General features: G+C 42.3%; 1 protein-coding gene across 5 annotated transcripts in view; it reads left to right on the forward strand.

Moving 5' to 3' along the window:
- The window catches only part of CD58 (CD58 molecule), a 63,754-nt gene that overhangs the window by 16,402 nt on the left and 26,937 nt on the right, over positions 1–20,415 (forward strand). For 2 of the 5 annotated variants that reach the window (XM_010803137.3, XM_059885024.1), the window contains exons 2-5: positions 5,550–5,843; positions 10,597–10,872; positions 16,299–16,370; positions 18,727–18,767. In XM_010803137.3, coding sequence (XP_010801439.2) covers positions 5,550–5,843; positions 10,597–10,872; positions 16,299–16,370; positions 18,727–18,752 — 668 coding nt within the window. In that variant the 3' untranslated portion in view covers positions 18,753–18,767. Of the gene's footprint in view, positions 1–5,549; positions 5,844–10,596; positions 10,873–16,298; positions 16,371–18,691; positions 18,768–20,415 lie in introns of all 5 variants that reach the window. The other 3 variants (XM_005204064.5, XM_002686125.6, XM_024990011.2) reach the window with 2 other exon arrangements.

A 20,415-nucleotide genomic window follows, 5' to 3' on the forward strand; every position in this document is an offset into this window, starting at 1 on the left:
GTTATCACTCAAAAAATATTTATTTACTGAATGTCCTTCATGGGCAATGGGGATGCAGCAGAGATAGAGAATGACCCTGTCTTTGGGGCTGACCTGACTCAGCCCTTCACTGGGATTAAAATTAGTTGCCAACTAATTCCATAAATAACATTTCTTGGAAACTGAGGAAATCTGGCAGTTTCCACGTGCCACATGGGGAGGAGCTGAGGAGCCCTCTCCAGGTGAGCCAGACTTGCTGGGACTGTAGTCTCCACCGCTCCCTTTTGTATCACACCTGGCTCGTCCGTGGCTTCTCTGCTGATTTGCTGGTCTCTGTTTCAGGGTTTCATTTGCCAGTTCTCAAAGGCTTCTCAGTGGCTCCCATGACTTTGTGTCCTTAGGACTTCTTTTTTTGCTCCTTATTTTCTCCCTGCACGCCCCCTTTAGCTTTTCTTCCTTCCTGCATTTGACTCTCTCTCATCCCCTTTCCCTCCTTACTTTTTCACATGTCACATATTCCTTGCTATCAGATGTGATAAGTGCCGACTCTTAGACCTTCCTTTCAACTTAGTTTCCCTTGGTCTTTAATTATGAAGCCCTATCTTATTTCTTATTGAATTTCTAAATTTTTTTTTTTTTTTAAAGCAACAGCATTATGAAACTTGGGTCTGAATTTGGGTTCCCATGTAACATTTTGAAGATCTGGGCTCATTGATATCTTGCTCAAGCAAACCTTCTCAATTTCCTCATGTATATGAGGATGGGTATGGAATAGGGCATGGTTCTCTGGGGATCTGTCCAGCCCTGACATTCAGTGATTTGGGGACCCCTGAGTTTGTGCCTTACCTGTAGGCTTTAGAGATGTGCTTGACTCACAACTAGAATGGTTTGACTTTCTCATTCCCAACAACTGCTGTTCCAATACATTCTAGAAATTGCATCCTGAGATATTGTGACACTGTCTTTAATAACCTTATACCATATAGCAAGCCAAATATGAAGGGGTTTCCTAGATGGCTCAGTGATAAAGAATCTGCCTGCCAAAGCAGAAGACTCAAGAGATGCAGGTTCAATCCCTGGGTTGGGAAGATACCCTGGAAAAGGAAATGGCAACCCACTCCAGCATTCTTGCCTGGGAAATCCCATGGACAGAGGAGCCTGGCAATCTACAGTTCATGGGGTCGCAAAGAGTTGGACATGACTGAGTAACGAGCACACACATACAAGCCAAGTAAGAAGCAGTGGTGAAGAGTCAGACTGAGTTCAAATCCAGTGTCACCACCTAATTCGTCAGTTAATCTTTTTGTGCCTGTCTGCAAAACAGGGTTAAAACAATATCCAGCTTTGCTTCATCCAGCCTAGCATTTCACATGAAGTACTCTGCATAGAAGTTATAAGCAGAATGACAATATACAGCCCTGATGTACTCCTTTACCAATTTGAAACCAGTCCACTATTCCACGTCCTATTCTAACTGTTGCTTCTTGACCTACATACAGGTTTCTCAGGAGGCAGGTAAAGTGGTCTGATATTCTCATCTCTTTAAGAATTTTCCACAGTTTGCTGTGATCTACACAGATCAAAGGCTTTTAAAAACAATACCTGCTTAATATTGTTAAGAGGATTCTCTGAATACATATTTGTAGAGCTCTTCCAACTGCCCAGCAGATAGTAAGTGCTATAGAAGTGTTTGATTAAATAAACTAAAAATAGCAGTTAACCTGAATCTCAAGACTTAAGTGAAAATGAGCAGAGGATTTTGTGGCTGGGAGTTGAGGGGGGTGGGGGGGCCCATTGCATTAACCCAGTAGTTAATGATGACCATATTTTCTAAATAAAAAATCAGGTCACTTTGTCTGAAAATATTTGAGTTCCACTTTGGACTTCTAGCCCTATGAGAACTACCAAACTGGGTGTAGTGATGATACTTTGTAAGACTATAAGAGTTTTTGCAATTGGAAATTACCACTCTACATATTGGTACTAGGTACCTTCATATCTTACAAAGAAAAGATCATTCGATATTCTTGAAAACAAATAAATCTCCAGTAGTTAAAAAAATCTGTCTAGTATAGAATATCTGTTTAAGCAATCATTGATACATTTTTCCCCTCCCTCTATCTCTCTCTACTTTGCAACAGCGAAAAGGCACTCCATGCCCAGTTCTCACACAGTCTCACAGTGAATCATTGAAAGAAAAAGAAAGAAAACCCTGTTGAAAGCCTACTTCATTTCAGCCATTGTATAGACTCTCAGTCTTATTTATTTTATTATTATTATTTTTCTCTCAGTCTTATTCAGACCTCAAAGCAACCTTTTCTGGGAGCCATTATGATTTTCATTTTAGGCTGAGGAAATCTAGCATGGCAGGAACTTTTAAGTATTTATCCTGGGTCCATCTGGCTTGAAAGCTGGGGCCCTTTTCAGTCTGCCCTCTGGCATAGTAAGGTAAGCATCCCAGTGGTCCCTTTTCTAACCACTCACTGTTAGCAGCAAAGTAACCAACACTGCTGATTCCTTTCTTTAGCTGATGTTTGCTCATTCATTCATTCGTTCACAGTGTGTTACCTTGAGGAAAAACTCACTCGCCTTTCTCCTGTTCTTTTTCATTGGAAATGATTGTATTAGTAACTTACTTTAGGATCAGTCTTGGAGGTGCAACAGAAAAGACTTTACTATAGGAAGGAGAGGGTAGACTAGTCTCTGCAAATGTGATGATTCCCAAATCTGTACCTTCCGCTGTGAGCCCGAGACCTGTGGACCCAAGACAGCTCCATGTGGATGTCTTATCAGTTGCTTATGCTTAGCAACCATCAGTCAGTTGATTGCTGGGTAAGGACGGGAGAGGAGCGATGATGAAGCAGGTAGAGGAAGCATTGCCTCCAAGAAGGCAGGCCCTGAGTCAGGAAGGTGTGTGGCATGTGGGAAGAAATAAAAGCAGTTCCGAATGGCTGGAAGGAAGAGAGCAAGAGGGGAACGGGTGGGGAATGAGGCTGGAGAGGCAGACAGGGATCAGATCACAGTGTCTGACCCTTGTGAGTGAGTGAGGGGCTGGGCCAGGTCAGGTCTGTTCTGGTCCCTGTTTCCTCATCTGTGATACAGAACTAGCAACATGACTGCACAGGAATGTAGAGAGGATTAAAAAGGTACACAAGAGTATGGGAACATGTAATGGCAGAGGGTAAGCACTCAATAACATTTTCTTTCATTTTTCTTAGTTCCCTGTCATTGCACCTGTGAAATGGGGGTGATTTAATCATGGGGATTTCTTTCAACTCAAAATGACTGTGATTTTTTTCTCAACTGGTCTCCCCATTTTCCACCATTAGCTCCATTTCTGACTTTTCTTTTCCCTGTGCTCAAGCCCAGGAAACACCCCCCTGCCTCACGCCCCCCGCTCCGCCCCTGAAAAGACAGAAGCCAGCATTATGCAGCCAGGAAGAAGCGATTGAACTCAGACCTCTTCTCTTCTTCCACCACCCTGCTTACTCTCATCCATTTATTCATTTACAAGACATTTCCAGCCTCCGCTATTGTGTGTGGTTAGACTCTCACACCTCAAATCTTACTCCTGTTCATGCCTTTTCACTGGCTCTGGTTGGGTGGGAGAAATAGTGCTTGACCAAGAAAGCCCACAATTGGCCTGTTTAATATTTTTTATTTTTCTTGTACTCTTTCAGTTAATCCTGATTGTGCCTCCAAAAATTTCAATCAGTGAAGTTTTAATTTGTCTTGAATGTCTTTCCCTTAACAGCTGCTTTTCTCTCTTAAGAAAGTCAAGTCTGGAGCAAGATGTTTTTAAGCCCATTTTGGGGTATCAAGAATATCCCAATCTAGTAGTGATAGTCAATGTTTGCCAACTGGATTGATGTGGAGGAGGCGGGAGGCTCTGATTTGAAGCATGAGTCAGTTTCTTTGCTGTAAATACTCCCACTGTGGTGGATTTCAAGCTATCAACCAGACTTTACTGAATGGAGTCCAGCAGGAATGGCTACAGTTGGCTCCCACGTGCCATTGCACTCAATCCTTGAGACCTTAGACTTCATCACATCCCCCAACTTTCTTCTTAGTCATTCTGATTTCATTTAGTGGTCAGCCAAGAAAGAGGCCTGACAGTCACAATTAACTCCTCTCATCCAGTCACTAAATCCTGTTCATTTCTCTCTCAAATGTCAAGTCTGTCCACTTGTCCATTTCCACTGCCTAATCTGGTCTCCTGATCCACCATTCTTTCATTGCTACCACACTGACCTATTTTCTGGCTTCTCTGCATCCACACTTGCTCATCAACCAGCATCCACTGTGCAGACAAAGTCAGCCTGCTGAAATTTAAATTATATCATACCAGTCTTCTGTTTAAAACCTTTCCGTGACTTTCCTTGCAGTTACAATAAAGTCCAAATCCTTAGCTTATCTTGCCTGACTCCGCCCAGCCCCTCACTCCCAGACTCTGTGATCTGGCCCCTGGCTGCCTCTCAAGCCTCATTGCCCACCCATTCCCCCATCTTGCTCTCTTCCAGCCATTTGGAACTGCTTTTATTTCCTCCAACATGCCAAGCATGTTCCTGACTCATGCCCTGACTCTTGTCTGCCGGATCATCTTTTCTACCCGTCCTCTTATCTCGCTGACTTCTCTTATCTTCCAGTGCTTTGTTATCCTGTGTCAGGTCAGCATGATCTCCTAGGAAAGGCCCTTGACTGGGTGGTTCTCCTTGCCTGCTCAGTGTCTTCTCCCTTGAGAGCCTGGAGCAATACCTGTCTTGTTCGCCACCCTTTCCCCAGCATGGCCCACAGTACCTGGCATGTAGTTGGTGTGAAAGTGAAAGTTGCTCAGTCATGTCCGACTCTGCGACCCTGTGGACTACACATTCCTTGGAATTCTCCAGGCCAGAATACCGGAGTGGGTAGCCTTTCCCTTCTCCGAGGAGCTTCCCAACCCAGGAATTGAACCCAGGTCTCCTGCATTGCAGGTGGCTTCTTTACCAGCTGAACCACCTATGGTGCTCCAGAAATGTTGAATCCATTTCTTGGATTTAGGCAGACCCCAGTTCCCTATTTTTTTTTTTAATTCATTTAATTTATTTATCTTACTTTTGCTTATGCTGGGTTTTCATGGCTGGGCGCCAGCTTTCTCTAGCGTGGTATGCAGGAGCTACTCTTCGTTGCCATGTGCAGGCTCATTCTGGTGACTTCTCTTGCTGTGGAGCACAGGCTCTAGGCAGATGGGCTTAGTAGTTGCCTGCACCATGTAGGAACCTTCTCGGACCAGAGATTGAACCTGTGTCCCCTTGCATTGCTGGGTGGATTCTCACCCATTGGACCACCAAGGAAGGGCCCCCCACCCCGTTTCCTATTAAAGAATAAACTCTACAGGGTTAAGCATGTTCTACCTCCTGTACTTTTTATCAGCAGTTATCAGCTTCGTACAAAAAGTAGCTAATGAATAATTTTTACCACTAAACTTAATCATTTTCCCTTGAAAAAGGCATCTTGAAAGATAGTTTCCTATTTTTGATCAAGTCATATTATTTTTCCTAATCAATTTCTTTCTTTTTTTTTTTCCTCTCTAGATTTCATCAGCTGTTCTCAAGAAATTTATGGAGCTATGAATGGGAATGTAACCTTTTACGTTTCAAAGTTTCACCCGAGTACAGAGATTATATGGAAGAAGGAGAAGAATAAAGTTGTAGAATGGGATATACAATCTGGACTCGAAGCTTTTCAGTCTTTTAAAGATAGAGTTTATTTAGACATTGGGTCAGGTAACCTCACCATCACCAGGTTAACAAAATCAGATGAGGGTCTGTATGAACTTGAATCCCCAGGTGTTAGAAATAAGTCCGAGTTCCACCTCAAAGTGATTGGTGAGTATCCATAAATTTGTTTGTTCAAATAGCAAATTTCCAAGTATTTTAGGAGACTAATACTAACCAATGGTTTATGGGACATAAAACAATGAGCTGTATCACCTGTTGTCAGGGTTTTTCTCTCTTTCTGGTACCCAGGAGCCACTTTTAGCTCCCTGTCATCCTCTCAGTGAAGAGAGGATGTGACTGAGGTCGAGAGAACAGCACAAGCTGGCCACAGCCGCTGGCAGCAGCATCACTTGTCTTGCCGGGAATGTTCTGAAAAAGTGTGTAGTGGCAACATGAACTCAGAACTCTTTGAACACCTGTGAATTGGAGTTCGTGCTTCCTCCTGCACCCCACACAGGTGGTGGGATTTTATTTTCCCTCCTCTTACCACTTTAAACTGGAACTGGGGATAGGATTCAGGTTCCTCTGTGCCTCTCACTAATGCTTCCTGGTTATTCTCTTTCCCCCATGTCTAAAGCACTTGCCTTGTTACCGACTTCCAGAGGCTGATGGCTACCCCTACATGTTTGGTTTTTTCCTCCAGTTTTATTGAGAAATAATCGACATTCATCACTGTCTAAGTTTAAGGCATACAGCATGGTGGTTTGATTTACATGTATTATGAAATGATTATCACAGTAGGTTCAGCTAACATTCATCTTCCCTTGCTGTTCTCAAATGTCCTAGTAATGCTTTGTCTCATAGCTGCCTTTTGTGTGCTGCAGCATAGCTCAGCTCAGCCCATTCCCATCTCTCCCCTCTGATGCATCACAGTTTCCACTCATCTTATCCGAGGTATGAGTATAGTTCTAGGCCTACTTCCTCTAGGTTAAAGGCTGTCTTAGGAAGATCCAGCCTGTGACAAAGTGTGTAAGATGGTTTCCAGGGGGTGAAGTAGAGACAGAGTGCAATATAACAGTTCAGGTCTGAGTTCCCCACCTCCTGTTTGTGGTGGTCTCAGTGGAACAGGATATGATGATTAACTGGATGAACAGCTGTCACTCACCAGTTCAACTACTGAGTGTTGGTGACATTGGAAGGAAGAGAGAATTTCTCTCTTGGTCACCATTGTAACTTCAGAGCCTAGCAAAGGACTTAAGTAGGTAATAGGCACTCAACAGATATGGAAGCAATTGATCTGGATGGTGGGATGTACAACTGATAGAAATGGGTGCCCTCGGACTGGGTGACTGGTTTGTCCAGGAGATTATGAACTCCTTTTAGAAAAGTGAAGCTTGTTAAGGTGTACAGGCATCCCATTAGAACCAGCTGATGCCACTGAAGAAACAGAATCTTTAAAACCTGCAAGTTGGGGATCTAGCAGTTTAGAGGGCAAACAAATGAAAAGATTGGCTCAGATTTTAAATTAGAATTGAATGCTTCTTAAGAGCCCCTTTATAGAGTTTATAAAACTGAGTTCAAAACAATTTCTCTTTTTAAAACTTCATGAAATGTTTAAAAGTATAATTTAAAAGTAATTAAAATTTTAGAATTGCCTGCTAACTCAACAATGGTGGTTGATTCTGATAATTAAGCCAAGTGGACAGTTCTTAGGAGGCTCAGCAAAGGCCTGGGGAGGCGCAAGGTGCAGGGCATGTGAGTTTCAATCAGGAAGCACTGAGTAATATTGGCCATATTAAATGTGTCGACTTCAGGTTCTGGTTTGGGAATCTGGGTTTTAGCCTGTGGCAGTCAAGAGCCTGGGGAAGGAATTGGCAGCCCACTCCAGTATTCTTGCCTGGAGAATCCCATGGACAGGGGAGCCTGGCGGGCTGCTGTCCATGGGATCGCACAGAGTCAGACACAAGTGAAGCGACTTAGCATGTATACATGCATTGGAGAAGGAAATGGCAACCCACTCCAGTATTCTTGCCTGGAGAATCCCAGGGATGGAAGAGCCTGGTGGGCTGCTATCTATGGGGTCGCACAGAGTCGGACATGACTGAAGTGACTTAGCAGCAGCAGTCAAGAGCCATTGCGTCTCATACTGGAGCAGAGAAGTGTCTTAATGAAATGTATTTTTGGAAGGTTAATCAGATGATAGCAATTTATGGTGGATTAGGAAGAGGAGACCCCAGGTTGGAAGCTATCATGATCATCCTGGTAGACAGAGGTGTTGGTAGCAGATGTTTGGAAAGGAAAGAACCAGAAGGTATTTCCAAGTTAGAGTTAATAAAATTTAGATTTTGGTTATAAAAATATATATCTGAATGTCAAAATGATTAGTCACACTTTATTTTTTTTTTTAGAAATGAGGAAGTCATACTTCCATGAGGGTTTGTTAAGACTGAAATAATAAGACTCAGTAGCCTTCCGGAGACACCAGACCCTTTCAGAAAAGATATTTTAGACAGGGGGATTTCCTGGTACCTCCTGAGTTCAGGGCATCTTTGTGCTTTTCTAGAGGTGAACATCTGGCTTTCCTCCTTCCTTCAAAGTCCCCTTAAAATTGCCACCATCAACGTTTCATAGTTCTTCCCCATCCTCTTACAACCTTTATTGCATGGGGGCTGGTAATGTTCATATAAATAGGATTAACTGCTCTGTCCATAACAAGTCTGGACTGGTATATGACTTTTTATTAAGGGGTATGTATGAAAATATAGAAATGTCACCAGATATGTGTAAGAAATTCTCATTTCTTACAGAATAGTGAGCTCTTAATTCATTAACTATATCAATTAACTAAGTTGTCCTATGGATGAAGTAGGCACATTTCTTGCTGGTTGTTTAAGGGACAGATATAACTAATGTTTGTTAGATTATAGCTGTGGTAAGTCCTGTGGGCAGCAAGACATTGGCTGAGTGTAGTCAGTCACTCAGTCGTGTCTGACTCTTTGTGACCTCATGGACTATAGCCCACCAGGCTTCTCTGTCCTTGGGATTCTCCAGGCAAGAATACTGGAATGGGTTGCCATTTTCTCCACCAGAGGATCTTCCCAACCCAGGGATCGAACCCACCTCTCATGTCTCCTGCATTGGCAGGAGGGTTCTTTACCACTAGTGCCACCTGGAAAGACCCAGCATTGGCTGAACTAGATCAATAAGCTAGAATCTGTAACAGAACGTGGTGAACTTTTCATCTTCCGAAGTAAAACTCTGCCCATTAAACACTAATCCCCCCTTCCCTCCTGTCTCCCTGTTCCCTGGTAATCATCATTCCATTTTCTGTCTCTTTAAGTATTTGGCTACTCTAAAAACCTCCTCTAAGTGGAATTGTACAAGATTTGTTTTTTCATGACTGGCATATTTCACTTAGCATAATGCCTTCAAGACTCACCCCTGTGGTAGCATGTGTCTGAATTTCCTTTCTTTTAAGGCTGACTGCAAATGTGATTTTGAATGATCATGGTTAGGATGGCCTGTGGTTTTCCAATAGGCCATGGGATTCTAAAGTGATTATTAGAATAGGCTCCAGGTTGACTCCTTGAGCACTGGGTTCAGCCCTCATTTCTGCTCAGGACCTGGTCTTGGCCAAACCGTGAAGCATGGCTCCTGGGCCCTCCTCACCCTCCTTATCCCTTTAACCTTGAATGCACGCTTTCCTGACACCTGTTTCTGCCACGACTCACCGTGTGTCACCCTGCTTACTGATAGCAGGTACTCTGCAGTGAATACACACTCGTGTGGTGTGTGTGTGTACGAGTTCTTTAACGAAAGAACAAACCTTAAGACAGCATGTACTTAATAATATGAGCTAGATTAAACCTAAAACTTGAAGAAGCCCCCAAACAGAAAGGAAAGTCATGTATGACTCAGGTCTAACAAGACAGGCTGGGTGTTTTATTTAACTGAGCCAAAGATAACTCAGAAGGAGAAGACGAGGGCAAGATGAATTGTATATATTTGTTTTTTAGATTATTCCTTGGAGCTTGGGTTCCTTTGTCTTAGAAAATATTTTAAGTGACAGTATAGTATCGCATCATCTTGATGGACTTTACTTTGCTTTTTAGTATTTACAAGGTATTGAAATTTTATTATCCACATGCAACTTATAAGGTGTTGAAATTTTATTATCCAGATGTGTCCATGACCAGTTTTTGTATATTTTTTTTCTCAAATCTCTTATGATTGGTTTTAGGTGGAAAGGAGAGATGCAAGAAGGTGTATGAATTAATAAATGAACCAGTGATTGATACGGTCAGCTCATTAGCTTTGAGGCTTTAGAGAGAAATCATGACTTGTGTCTTACTCATCCTCGAAGGCTACTGCCTTAGCCAGTAGCAGGTGTTTCTAGAAGAAACCTGGGGGTGATGTCTCTAGACTGGCAGGCGTGTGACATGTGCCACGCCCTCCTCTGCCTCTGAGTGGGACCAGCCCACAATATAGCTCCTCAGAACCTTGAGCAAACTCATTTGAGTCAGATGGAATTCAGCCTTTTTCAGATTTTAGAAAGGTGATATAAATGATCTCCTCTGTGTGTGTGAGGAAGCACTTCACTTAGTTAATGGGGAGCACCTTATACTCAAGCAGGTATTTTTAATAAAACATGATAACAAATATTTGTGAACAATCATTTGGCTTTCAGACATCTTTGGATTTCAGAATTGAGGATAAGGGATTTGGGGCCTGTATCTGCACTGAATTTGAGCAGGTAGATCTGATCTAGAAGAAAAGAGAATTTTCTTACCTTGGTGCTCAAGGAGTGGTCTGCTTATCTTTTCAAGCACATAAGGAAGTTGGAAGTTCTTTGTGAATTTGTGGATGAGGAGTTTAAATATTATTCTTTTCTGTACTAAACATCCCTTTTTTTTCCCCTCAGCACCTCCTCCATCACCGTCAACATTTTGCTCATTGTCTGATGATGGAAACATTACTCTCACCTGCGAGATCATGGAAGCGGGCTATGACATTGATGGTAACCTCCTACAGTATTCGTGGGAATGTCCGCCAACAGTACAGTGTCACCGTGGCTTGAGTCCATCTGAAGCATATGTCTTAAAGAAAAGTGATCTTTCACAGAATGTTCAATGTATCGTTAGCAATCCATTATTCAGAACATCAGCTTCCATCTCTTTGTCAACCTGTGTGCCAGAGGGTGAGTAAGTGACTGCATGGGTTATGGTAGAGGTCCTATATACAAATGGGGTTCTTGGACCACTGGTGATCATGAATTTCACACCACAGATTAGTGGCTAACTTTCAGTTCACAAATTTGAAACATAAAATGAGTTATAGTTTTCACAGATACTTTAAAAAAACCTTTTTGTTTGTTTGGCTACACAGAGTCTTAGTTGCAGAATGTGGAATCTTTAGTTGCGGCATATGGAATCTTTAATTGCAGTGTTCAAACTCTTACTTGCAGCACGTGGGATCTAGTTCCCTGAACAGGGGTTGAACCCAGACCACCTGCACTGGGAGCGCAGAGTCCTAGCCATTGAACTACCAGGGAAGTCCCCCCTTTTTTTAAGATATAAATCTAGTATTTTTTAGTACTTTGTGTCAAGCACCATTCTAATACATGTGTTAATTCTGTTCCCACACAATCTAATAATTATCCTTATTTTATGGGGGAAACCAAGATGTGATTGGGAGTTTAAGGTGCTTGTCCAAAGCCACAAACCTGTAAGTGGTAGAACCTGATTTTGAAATTAGGCCATCTGGCTTCAGAGTCCATTCTCTTAATTACTCACACTTATTCACTGCTTCCTAATATTCTTCATAACCATTATGTTCTCCACGTGTGCATGTGTGCCACAAGAAAGTGCATTCAATATGCTTGTGTAGGCTAATATTTGATTAATAGCATGACAATCTGTCTCAGCTATGGTCTTTTTGTGCTGCTCAAGTATCATGTATATTTGTAATTTACAGTTCTCCTTATCTATTTTTTTTTATATTGTACCTCCAGTTTACAAACAGAAGGATCAGTAATTTGAAAGTGGTTCATTAAAGCCTAAGAGATGAAATGTATAGTAAATACTGTATTTCAGGATAATACCACAGTTGTAAAGTGTGAACTGGATTCTAGGGCAGCCAGAGAATGTGAGTCTCCTTAGGCTGGGCAGGGTGATTCTGTGAATAATTTTTTTTCTAAACAGATAAAACAGAAAAAGACAAAAAATGAATATAATGATATTGGTTTGTAAATTGGCCCACTGGTTATGAAGGGCAAGGAGAGGCTGAAGAAGAAGGCAGCCACTCCAGATTAGTGGTGGCAGGTTTAATAAGCAAGGAAGCTTACTTAGGAGGCTTGTCTTGGGTGACCTCAAGAGGAATAGACCTCTGTCTGCCTGCCAAATCTTAGAATTTATATAGAGATCATGATTCAGTCACATAGACCATCCTGATGGTCTCACAACTCTTGAAGTTCTCTCTCTAGGCTACATCCTTAAAAACAGTTCTCATGGTGGGACTAGCTGGGAGCATGTACATTTCAAGCACAGGAGTGGTTGTCCTGGGCCTCTGATGGCCTGGGTCCAGTTGTCCAGTCAACTTAAAATCACATCCTTTTTAATGATATCTTCCAACAAATGAATATGAACAAATTTGAATTTTATTTGGCTCCTGAGCCATTCTCCCTAAGTCTCCCACATATTGAACTTTTTAAAAACTTTTCAGATAATGATATAAAGCCATTAAGGTTATGATATCATTTTCAGACAAAGCAGTGTGACTTCTCCAGTAAAACAAACAAATGCTTCCAGGAAAAGTACGAAATGGCTTCCAATTCGTAACTGATAGATTGGGTCTCTAAAAACAGAGGAAAGACCAAGCCCACAGAGGTGTCTTTCAAAGCATTTATACAAGTAACACAGTTGCCAAGAATATTAAAAAACCGTTTGTAGAGTTAATGACAGTTGTTCTGTTTGGAGCAAACATTCCTTCATTACTTCCACTTACCGGGTTTTGCATAATGCCCAGGGCGTACAGCGTGGAAATGCAGTTTGCGTGCTTTACAGTGAGAAGAAGAAACAAAACCAATGCGCTTTTGGCTTTGACATGTGTGCAGTGTGTACAACCGACGAGGAGAAAGAGGTTGACTGTCTACAGAATGAACAAGCAAGCTGAAATCTTGAAAGGCTTCAGGTGTTCAAAGAGTCAATATACTTGAAGGAAATCAGTTCAGTTCAGTTGCTCAGTTGTGTCCGACTCTTTGCGACCCCATGAACTGCAGCACGCCAGGCCTCCCTGTGCATCACCAACTCCCGGAGTTCACCCAAACTCATGTCCATTGAGTCGGTGATGCCATCCAGCCATCTCATCCTCTGTCGTCCCCTTCTCCTCCTGCCCTCAATCTTTCCCAGCTTCAGTGTCTTTTCCAATGAGTCAGCTCTTCGCATTAGATGGCCAAAGGAAATAATTCTATTACCTTTGAAATATTGAAGGAAATATTTTTATTACTATTATTGAAGGAAATAATTTCTAAATAAAATCCTTTATAGAATTATGTGGGATATTTTAAGATTTTCAAGCATTTTGCCCTCTCAGTTTTCATTTAACCTCTGCCCTTAGAATCGAATGCTCAAGATGCTTTTCCCTGTTGATACCTTGAGAAAAGATTGTCACAATAGCATCCCTTTCATTGATACAAAATTTGTTGTTGTTCATTCGCTACATTGTGTCCAACTCTTTGCAACCCCATGGACTGTGGCACACTAGGTTCCTCTGTCCTCTACTATCTCCCAGAGTTTGCTCAAATTCATGCCCATTGAGTTGGTGATGCCATCTAACTGTCTCATCATCTTTTGCCCCCTTCTCTTTTTGCCTTCAATCTTTCCCAGCATCGGTCTTTTCCAATGAGTTGACTCTTTGCCTCAGGTGGCCAAAGTGTTGGAGCTTGTTTCAGCAAGTCATTCCAGTGAAAATTCAGGGTTGATTTCCTTTAGGATTGACTGGTTTGATCTTGCAGTCCAAGGGATTCTCAAGTGTCTTCTTCAGCACAATTCAAAAGTATCAATTCTTTGGCACTTAGCCTGTATATATGTATCTAGTTCATTGTGCTATATCCCTGAAACTAACACAATATTTGAAAGCAAGGATAAATGATTAACTTTTCTCAACTAAAAAAGGTAATAATAATAATTGAAGGTAGGCAGCTTTGGTCACATTGCTGCTTTATGCAATTGTCAGAAACCCAAGTATGGTTTAGCTCCTGCCACCTCCCCTGCTGTCTCAGGAGTGGGACCCAGGAAGGGAAAAATAGTGTGTCTTACCCCTTCCAGGGAGACTTTTGAGAAATACCACACAAGCCGCCTTGCATCTCATTGCCCAAAACTTGTCACATGATTAAACCTAACTACAAGAAAGGTTGAGAAACTAATTTTTTAGGTGAGTGGCAGTATGCCCAGCTGCAGATCTGAATTCTTTTACTAAAGAGGAGAGAATGGGTATGTGGGACAACTTAACAGTTCCTAACCAGGGACCACTCAAATCAAACCAATGCCTATTCATTCTAACCCAGCTGTGCTCCAACTAAGAGGAAAGGGTGTGTGTTCATATTCTCATTCATTCATTCATTTTCTATCTCCTCTTACGTTTCCTCCCCTCCCCTCTCCTCCTCTCCCCTGTCTCTTATCGATGTTGTATTTGCTGTTAGTGACCCTACTGTCTCCCTTAGCAATGTGTGGTGATTATTTTGCCATATCCTCTCTGTTCTGCCCTTAGAGTTTTGGTAGGTGGATAGAGTCCATCTGATGAACCATCATTATTTTCTGTTGTGGACACTTTGGTTATTTTATCTTTTTGATATTGTAAGACTGTAGTAAATATCTTTGTGCCTTTTTTGGAGAGAGAAGAGAGGCACATCACTGATTCTGTCTGTAGCTTAGCATCTTAGAGATGGAACTGAAGAATCAAAGGACATTAGTAGAGATTCCAGTAGGTTAATGGTAATAGCTAACAGGCTTCCCAGGTGATGCACTGTTAAAGAATCCACCTGCCAATGCAGGAGACTCAGGTTCAATCCCTGGGTTGGGAAGATCCCTTGGAGAAGGAAATGGCAACCCGCTCCAGTACTCTTGCCTGGGAAATCCCATGGGCTGAGAAGCCTGGTGGACTGCAGTCTATATGGTCACAAAGAGTTGGACATAACTGAGCACACAATAACTAATCACGGTTCTTACATGTATTGATTCAATTAATGCTCACAATTGCCCTAGGAGGCATATTTATCAGGTCAAGAGAAACCTGAGTCTCTGAAACATTAGATCACTCACTAATCCAGCGTGTGGCAGTGATTCAGTGAGACTGTAGGCACATCATTTAGCACAGTGTCAGCTGCTCTATGGTAAACATTTCTAAGGCTTGCTGTGCACGGCTGCCACATTGCCCTGCCAAGCACACGATGCCAAGTTGTGCTGCCAGTGGCAGGATGGGATGGCCAAATAGTGAAATATTTGCCGCTTTTAATAAAAAAGCACTGGACCTGATATGTATCAACCTTGTGCATATAAAATTATTTAGAAACACGGGCAATTCTCTTTATTCACAGTGAAAGTGAAGTGACTTGCTCAGTCATATCCAACACTTTGCAACCCCATGGACTATCCATGGAATTCTCCAAGCCAGAATACTGCAGTGAGTAGCCTTTCTCTTTTCCAAGGGATCTTCCCAACCCAGGGATCGAACCCAGGTCTCCCGCACTGGAGGTGGATTCTTTACCAGCTGGGCCACAAGGGAAGCCCAAGAACACTGGAATAGGAGTCTGTCCCTTCTGCAGGGGATCTTCCTGACCCAGGAATCGAACTGGGGTCTCCTGCATTGCAGGTGGATTCTTGACCAACTGAGCTATCAGGGAAGCCACTTATTCATGTAGTTATGTTTTATTAAGTCACTGTGAACACAGAATTAGTGAATAGTGAATCATTACTCCCAGGGGAGATATAGGGTTAGGTTCTTCCAAGTCTCTGGTCACGTGTTTGAAAAGGAATCATTATAGAACCTTGTTTTACGTGTGTTTCTGTTTAAAGACACATTATTTAATATATGTGATTAATGCATGAATGGTGAAATTCACAGCCAGCAGGACCATAACTGATGCCTAAATGAAGCTTATCTAACATGTGTATTCTATGACTCACACAGCCTGCTTGCGTTTGGGAAATGCTGTGTGTCTTATAGAGAGAATACACGTGTTAAATAAGCTTCGTTTAAGTATCAATTATGGTCCTTCTGGCATTTCAGCACTGTTTTTGAGGGCCAGTTTAGACAGTGAAACAAGCAACAAAAAAGCACAAAATGTGGAACACGTGGGCACTAAAGAGATCACAAATAGGATTGTGTCTACAGTACAACGGCCAAAACATGAGGGCAGAGTTTTGCCTTGAACCTCGGTTGGGAACAACAGTTTTCAGCATTTTGTTGCCCGTGTCAGCGTATGACTATGAAAGCACTGCAGGTGTTGGTTTGAATAAACTTTAGCGAATAGATAAATTGCAAATATGAAATCTGCATAGAAGGAGGGTCAGCTGTATCTGTTTTGGTCAGTTCAGCTCATTGTATTTCTTTTTTTTTTTTTTCCAGATAATACAAGGCATAGGTATGTGCTTTTTGCCATACTGCCAGCAGTAATATGTGGCTTGCTGTTTTTAAAATGTATGTATACTTTTTTCCTTAAAAAGTTTTCAAATGGGAATTGGTTTTTCAAAGGCCAGAAAATGATTAATTTGAAGATGAAAACAAAGTTTGACATTTTAGTTGTTTCACAAAATCTTTTTTGTTGTACTTGTTGGCTGGGGTTCCCGGGTGTGTTGGGTTCCCTGAGATTCTGCATTATCCTGAGGCGGTAGGACTCCTTGGGCCATAGAGAGCATTATAGGAGTGGGAACACAGCCAGTAATACTTGGGACCATTCCACAGCCTCCTGTCTATGGTCTGCCTCAACGTATGTTACACTTCTGGTCTCCAAGCCAGACTTTGCAAAAAACCCCAAAACTCTTCCTCTTGGCTGCTGTGGTCATAATTCCCATGACTTACAGCCCAGAAGCAAGTCTTAGGTAAGAAGGAGTTTTTATTGAGTCAGGTGATGTACAGAGGGTAAAGCTGACATGGTATTACTTGTATTGCCTTCCTCAGTCTCCTGAGATCTCGGGCCAATCCAGAAGGCAACCCATATGCCCTGGAGAACTGGTGACCCTGTCCCAGCCTATTCTTTCCTGGTGACAAGAAACCCCTCCTTAAGTCCTAGAGGATGCCGACCTGTTTGTAAATCTCAGACTAGGGGTTCTTGAAGCCCTAACAGTTTCCGTATCAGCCTTCACCAAGAGGAAACTTACAATTCGTCGCTCCCATAGGGATTGTTGAAGAGTAAGCTTTCCACAAGGTGAAGGCATCCTGGATCCACGTCATTTCATACTTGTGTCTTGAATCAAGTTCACAAACTAGATTTCAGTTTCCCTAGACCTGCAGCGTTCAGTGTGGTGGGTACTAGCCACATGTAATAATCTAAATATAAAATTTAATCAATGAAGATTAAATAAAATTTAAAATTTAGTTCCTCAGTCCTACTAGCCACATTTCAAGTGCTCACAGATGGCCAGTGGCTACCATGTTGGACCAAATAGAGAACAATTCCATCACTTCAGAAAGTTCTATTATAGGCCAATACTGACCTAGTCTATTCTGGGGTACTGGCCCTAGAATGTGATTTCCCAAAGATACCATTTCTATATTATAGGTTTCAAATACCATGAAGATCTCTAAGTAATCAACTATCAGTCAACTGAATCTCCTCTAAACAAGTTATAAAAAACTCAGCTGAAGAAGGTTTTAAGGCATCATTACCAATAAGTAAAACATCAGGGAACTCAAGTGTTCTTTTAAAAAATTATTTTTAATCCCCAAATAGCAGTAGTAAATAATCTCTTTAACAGATTGGTACCCAGAAACCAAAATAATTTTCTACTTGTATGTTTTTTTGGGGGGTGGGGGTAAGATGTCTATGATCGCAATTCCTGAACCTAAAAAAAGAGCCCTGTGTACCCATATAACTCCAAAACAACTGACTTATTAAAACAAACAAAAATAAACCTTTATTCAATGGAAGGAAACTTACCCCAGTGGAGGTACTGATAGCACCATATATTCCCCCCCACCCCCCACCAAAAAGTAACAAATAATTACTTCAGTAAGCATCTCAATCTTAAAGCCATGAATTGGAAAGATGAGGTATTTGGCATGGAGCTATCAAAACGGGAGAGAGTTGAATGTAAACAGCGCCATCAGGTAGTTGACACTTTGACAAGCTCATTCAACCTTGTGGACTCAGCTGCTGGATCATTAGCATGGCTCCAGGCTAACTGGTGCCTTTGATGGGGAGGAAACTGAGGGATACATGTGAGACCATATCTTAACATCCAAACTGGTGCTGTCAAAATGGTAGCCACATGTGGCTGTTGAAACCATTAAATATGAGAGTCCAAACTGAGATGTGCCATCAGTATAAAATAAACACTAGATTTGTAGGACTTATTTCAAAAGGAATGTAAAGTATCTGATTAATAATGTTTATACTGATTATTTGTTACAGTAATATTTTTGATATGTTGGGCTAGTTAATAAAGTTAATTTCATCCATTTCTTTTTATTGTATCATGTGGCTAGTAAGCATGTGTAATTACTTATGTGGCTTACATTAAATCCCCATTGGGCAACACTGGTCCAGAATATTCTAGCCTTCCCTCCATCTTTAGCTTCATGCAAAATTGCTATAGAAAACATTCATCAACAGTTTTTGTTTTTCTATCATCTGATGACCAATTTTTGAACAACTCTTTGGCTCAACTCAGTAGCCAATTTGATGTGAGCATTTAGGAGAGTAGGAAAGACTAGCTTGACAGGGCTGTGCTCTTGAGTTTTTCCAGTTCAGGCCTCTAGCCAGCAACCCCACATTTCAGCTTTTTTTTTTTTTTTTTCAGCTCTTTAATTGAGACAAAAATGTCTTCATTTGTAGGTTTTCTGGGACGTCATAGCCAATGAAACTCGGGGGCCTAGGTAAGTAACCCATAGACTGCTCAGTGGGCATGGTATGTATCATGTATTAAAAGCAGAACAACCCCCATGTAGAGGGCCTGTTCTTTGGGGAACCAGGTTCTACTTATCTGTCAGTTGCCTTGAACAGTAATAAGTAATATCAGCAGATTACTCACCACAGTTCATTAAGCACCAACCAGTCACTTTCCATGTAACATCTCATTCAGTCCTCTCATTGAGCTTTGCATGGGGGTATCTTTACAGCTTGTTTAGAGACATCAAATGGAAGACTTGGAGAAGTCAAGTCACGTGACTCATAAATGGTAGAGCTGGGATTCAAATCTAGGTCTTCAGACTCCATGGGTTATCCTGTTAACCACCAAAAATATACTCCCTCCTTCTTCTATCCCAGGAAAATGGAGCCAAGGATAAGGTTCACTTAGGGAGCCAGGATCAGAGCTGGGCCTGCATCATGAACAAAAGATAGGATCCAAACACAATGAATGGTGGCCATGGGTGAAGGAAGTTGCCTTAAGGAGATCCAGAAGTCCCTGTCCTTGCAGAATCCCCATGGTCAGGAGGCAGAGGCCAATGAGCTAGACTTTTAGGAATTCGGGGAAGAGTAAAGCTCAGGTCTGGAAAGGGCAGGGTTGGGGGTGGCAAGTCACCCCTTTTGAGGCAGCATATGTTGATGGGATAGGGGTTGAGCCAGGCCAGGATATTGAGAGAGAGCTACCAAGAGGTCCAGTGATTTATTTCTGAGAAACCATTGAGGATTTTTGAGCAGAGCTAGAAGGCAATGGCACCCCACTCCAGTACTCTTGCCTGGAAAATCCCATGGACAGAGGAGCCTGGTAGGCTGCAGTCCATGGGGTCGCTAAGAATCAGACATGACTGAGCAACTTCACTATGCTTTGGGAAGATGTCTGTATTGGTAAAGCATACAATGAATAAATAGACAAGAGGCAAAACATGGGGACACTGGTTAGTGGATAAATCTAGCCAAGCAGAAGAGAAGCTGTATTGGTGTGAAAGTGAAGTCGCTGAGTTGTGTCCAACTCTTTTCGACTCCATGGACTGTAGCCTACCAGGCTCCTTCATCCATGGGATTTTCTAGGCAAGAGTACTGGAGTGGGCTGCCACTTCTTTCTCCAGGGGATCTTCTCAACCCAGAGATCAAACCCAGGTCTCCTGCATTGCAGACAGACGCTTTGCCATCTGAGCCACCAGGGAAGCCACCTAGCAAGTTGGTGTAATCAAAATGCTTCAGAGCGACTGGCTCATGTTGTGCTGTGCTTAGTAGCTCAGTCGTGTCCGACTCTTCGTGACCCCATGGACTGTAGCCCACCAGGCTCCTCTATCCATGGGATTCTCTAGGCAAGAATACTGGAGTGGGTTGCCATGCCCTCTCCTCCAGGGGGTCTTCCCAACCCAGGGATCGAACCTAGGTCTCCCACATTGGAGGAGGACTGGCTCATAATGGTGCCCAATAAATGTTAGCTATTTTGGTTATGACTCTTTTCAAGAAAGGAGCCGAAAGCAACAGGAATTTCAACCCTTGGCAGCACTGCCAGACATAGCAGGAGTCAGATGGAGCCCGTTTGGGAAGGTGGATTTGTGCTCAAGTCAGGCCAAGTTTGGGGTGCAGGCACATTATGTGGGTAGAGAT

This window comes from Bos taurus, chromosome 3 (genome assembly GCF_002263795.3).
Source record: "Bos taurus isolate L1 Dominette 01449 registration number 42190680 breed Hereford chromosome 3, ARS-UCD2.0, whole genome shotgun sequence".
Lineage (NCBI taxonomy): Eukaryota > Metazoa > Chordata > Mammalia > Artiodactyla > Bovidae > Bos > Bos taurus.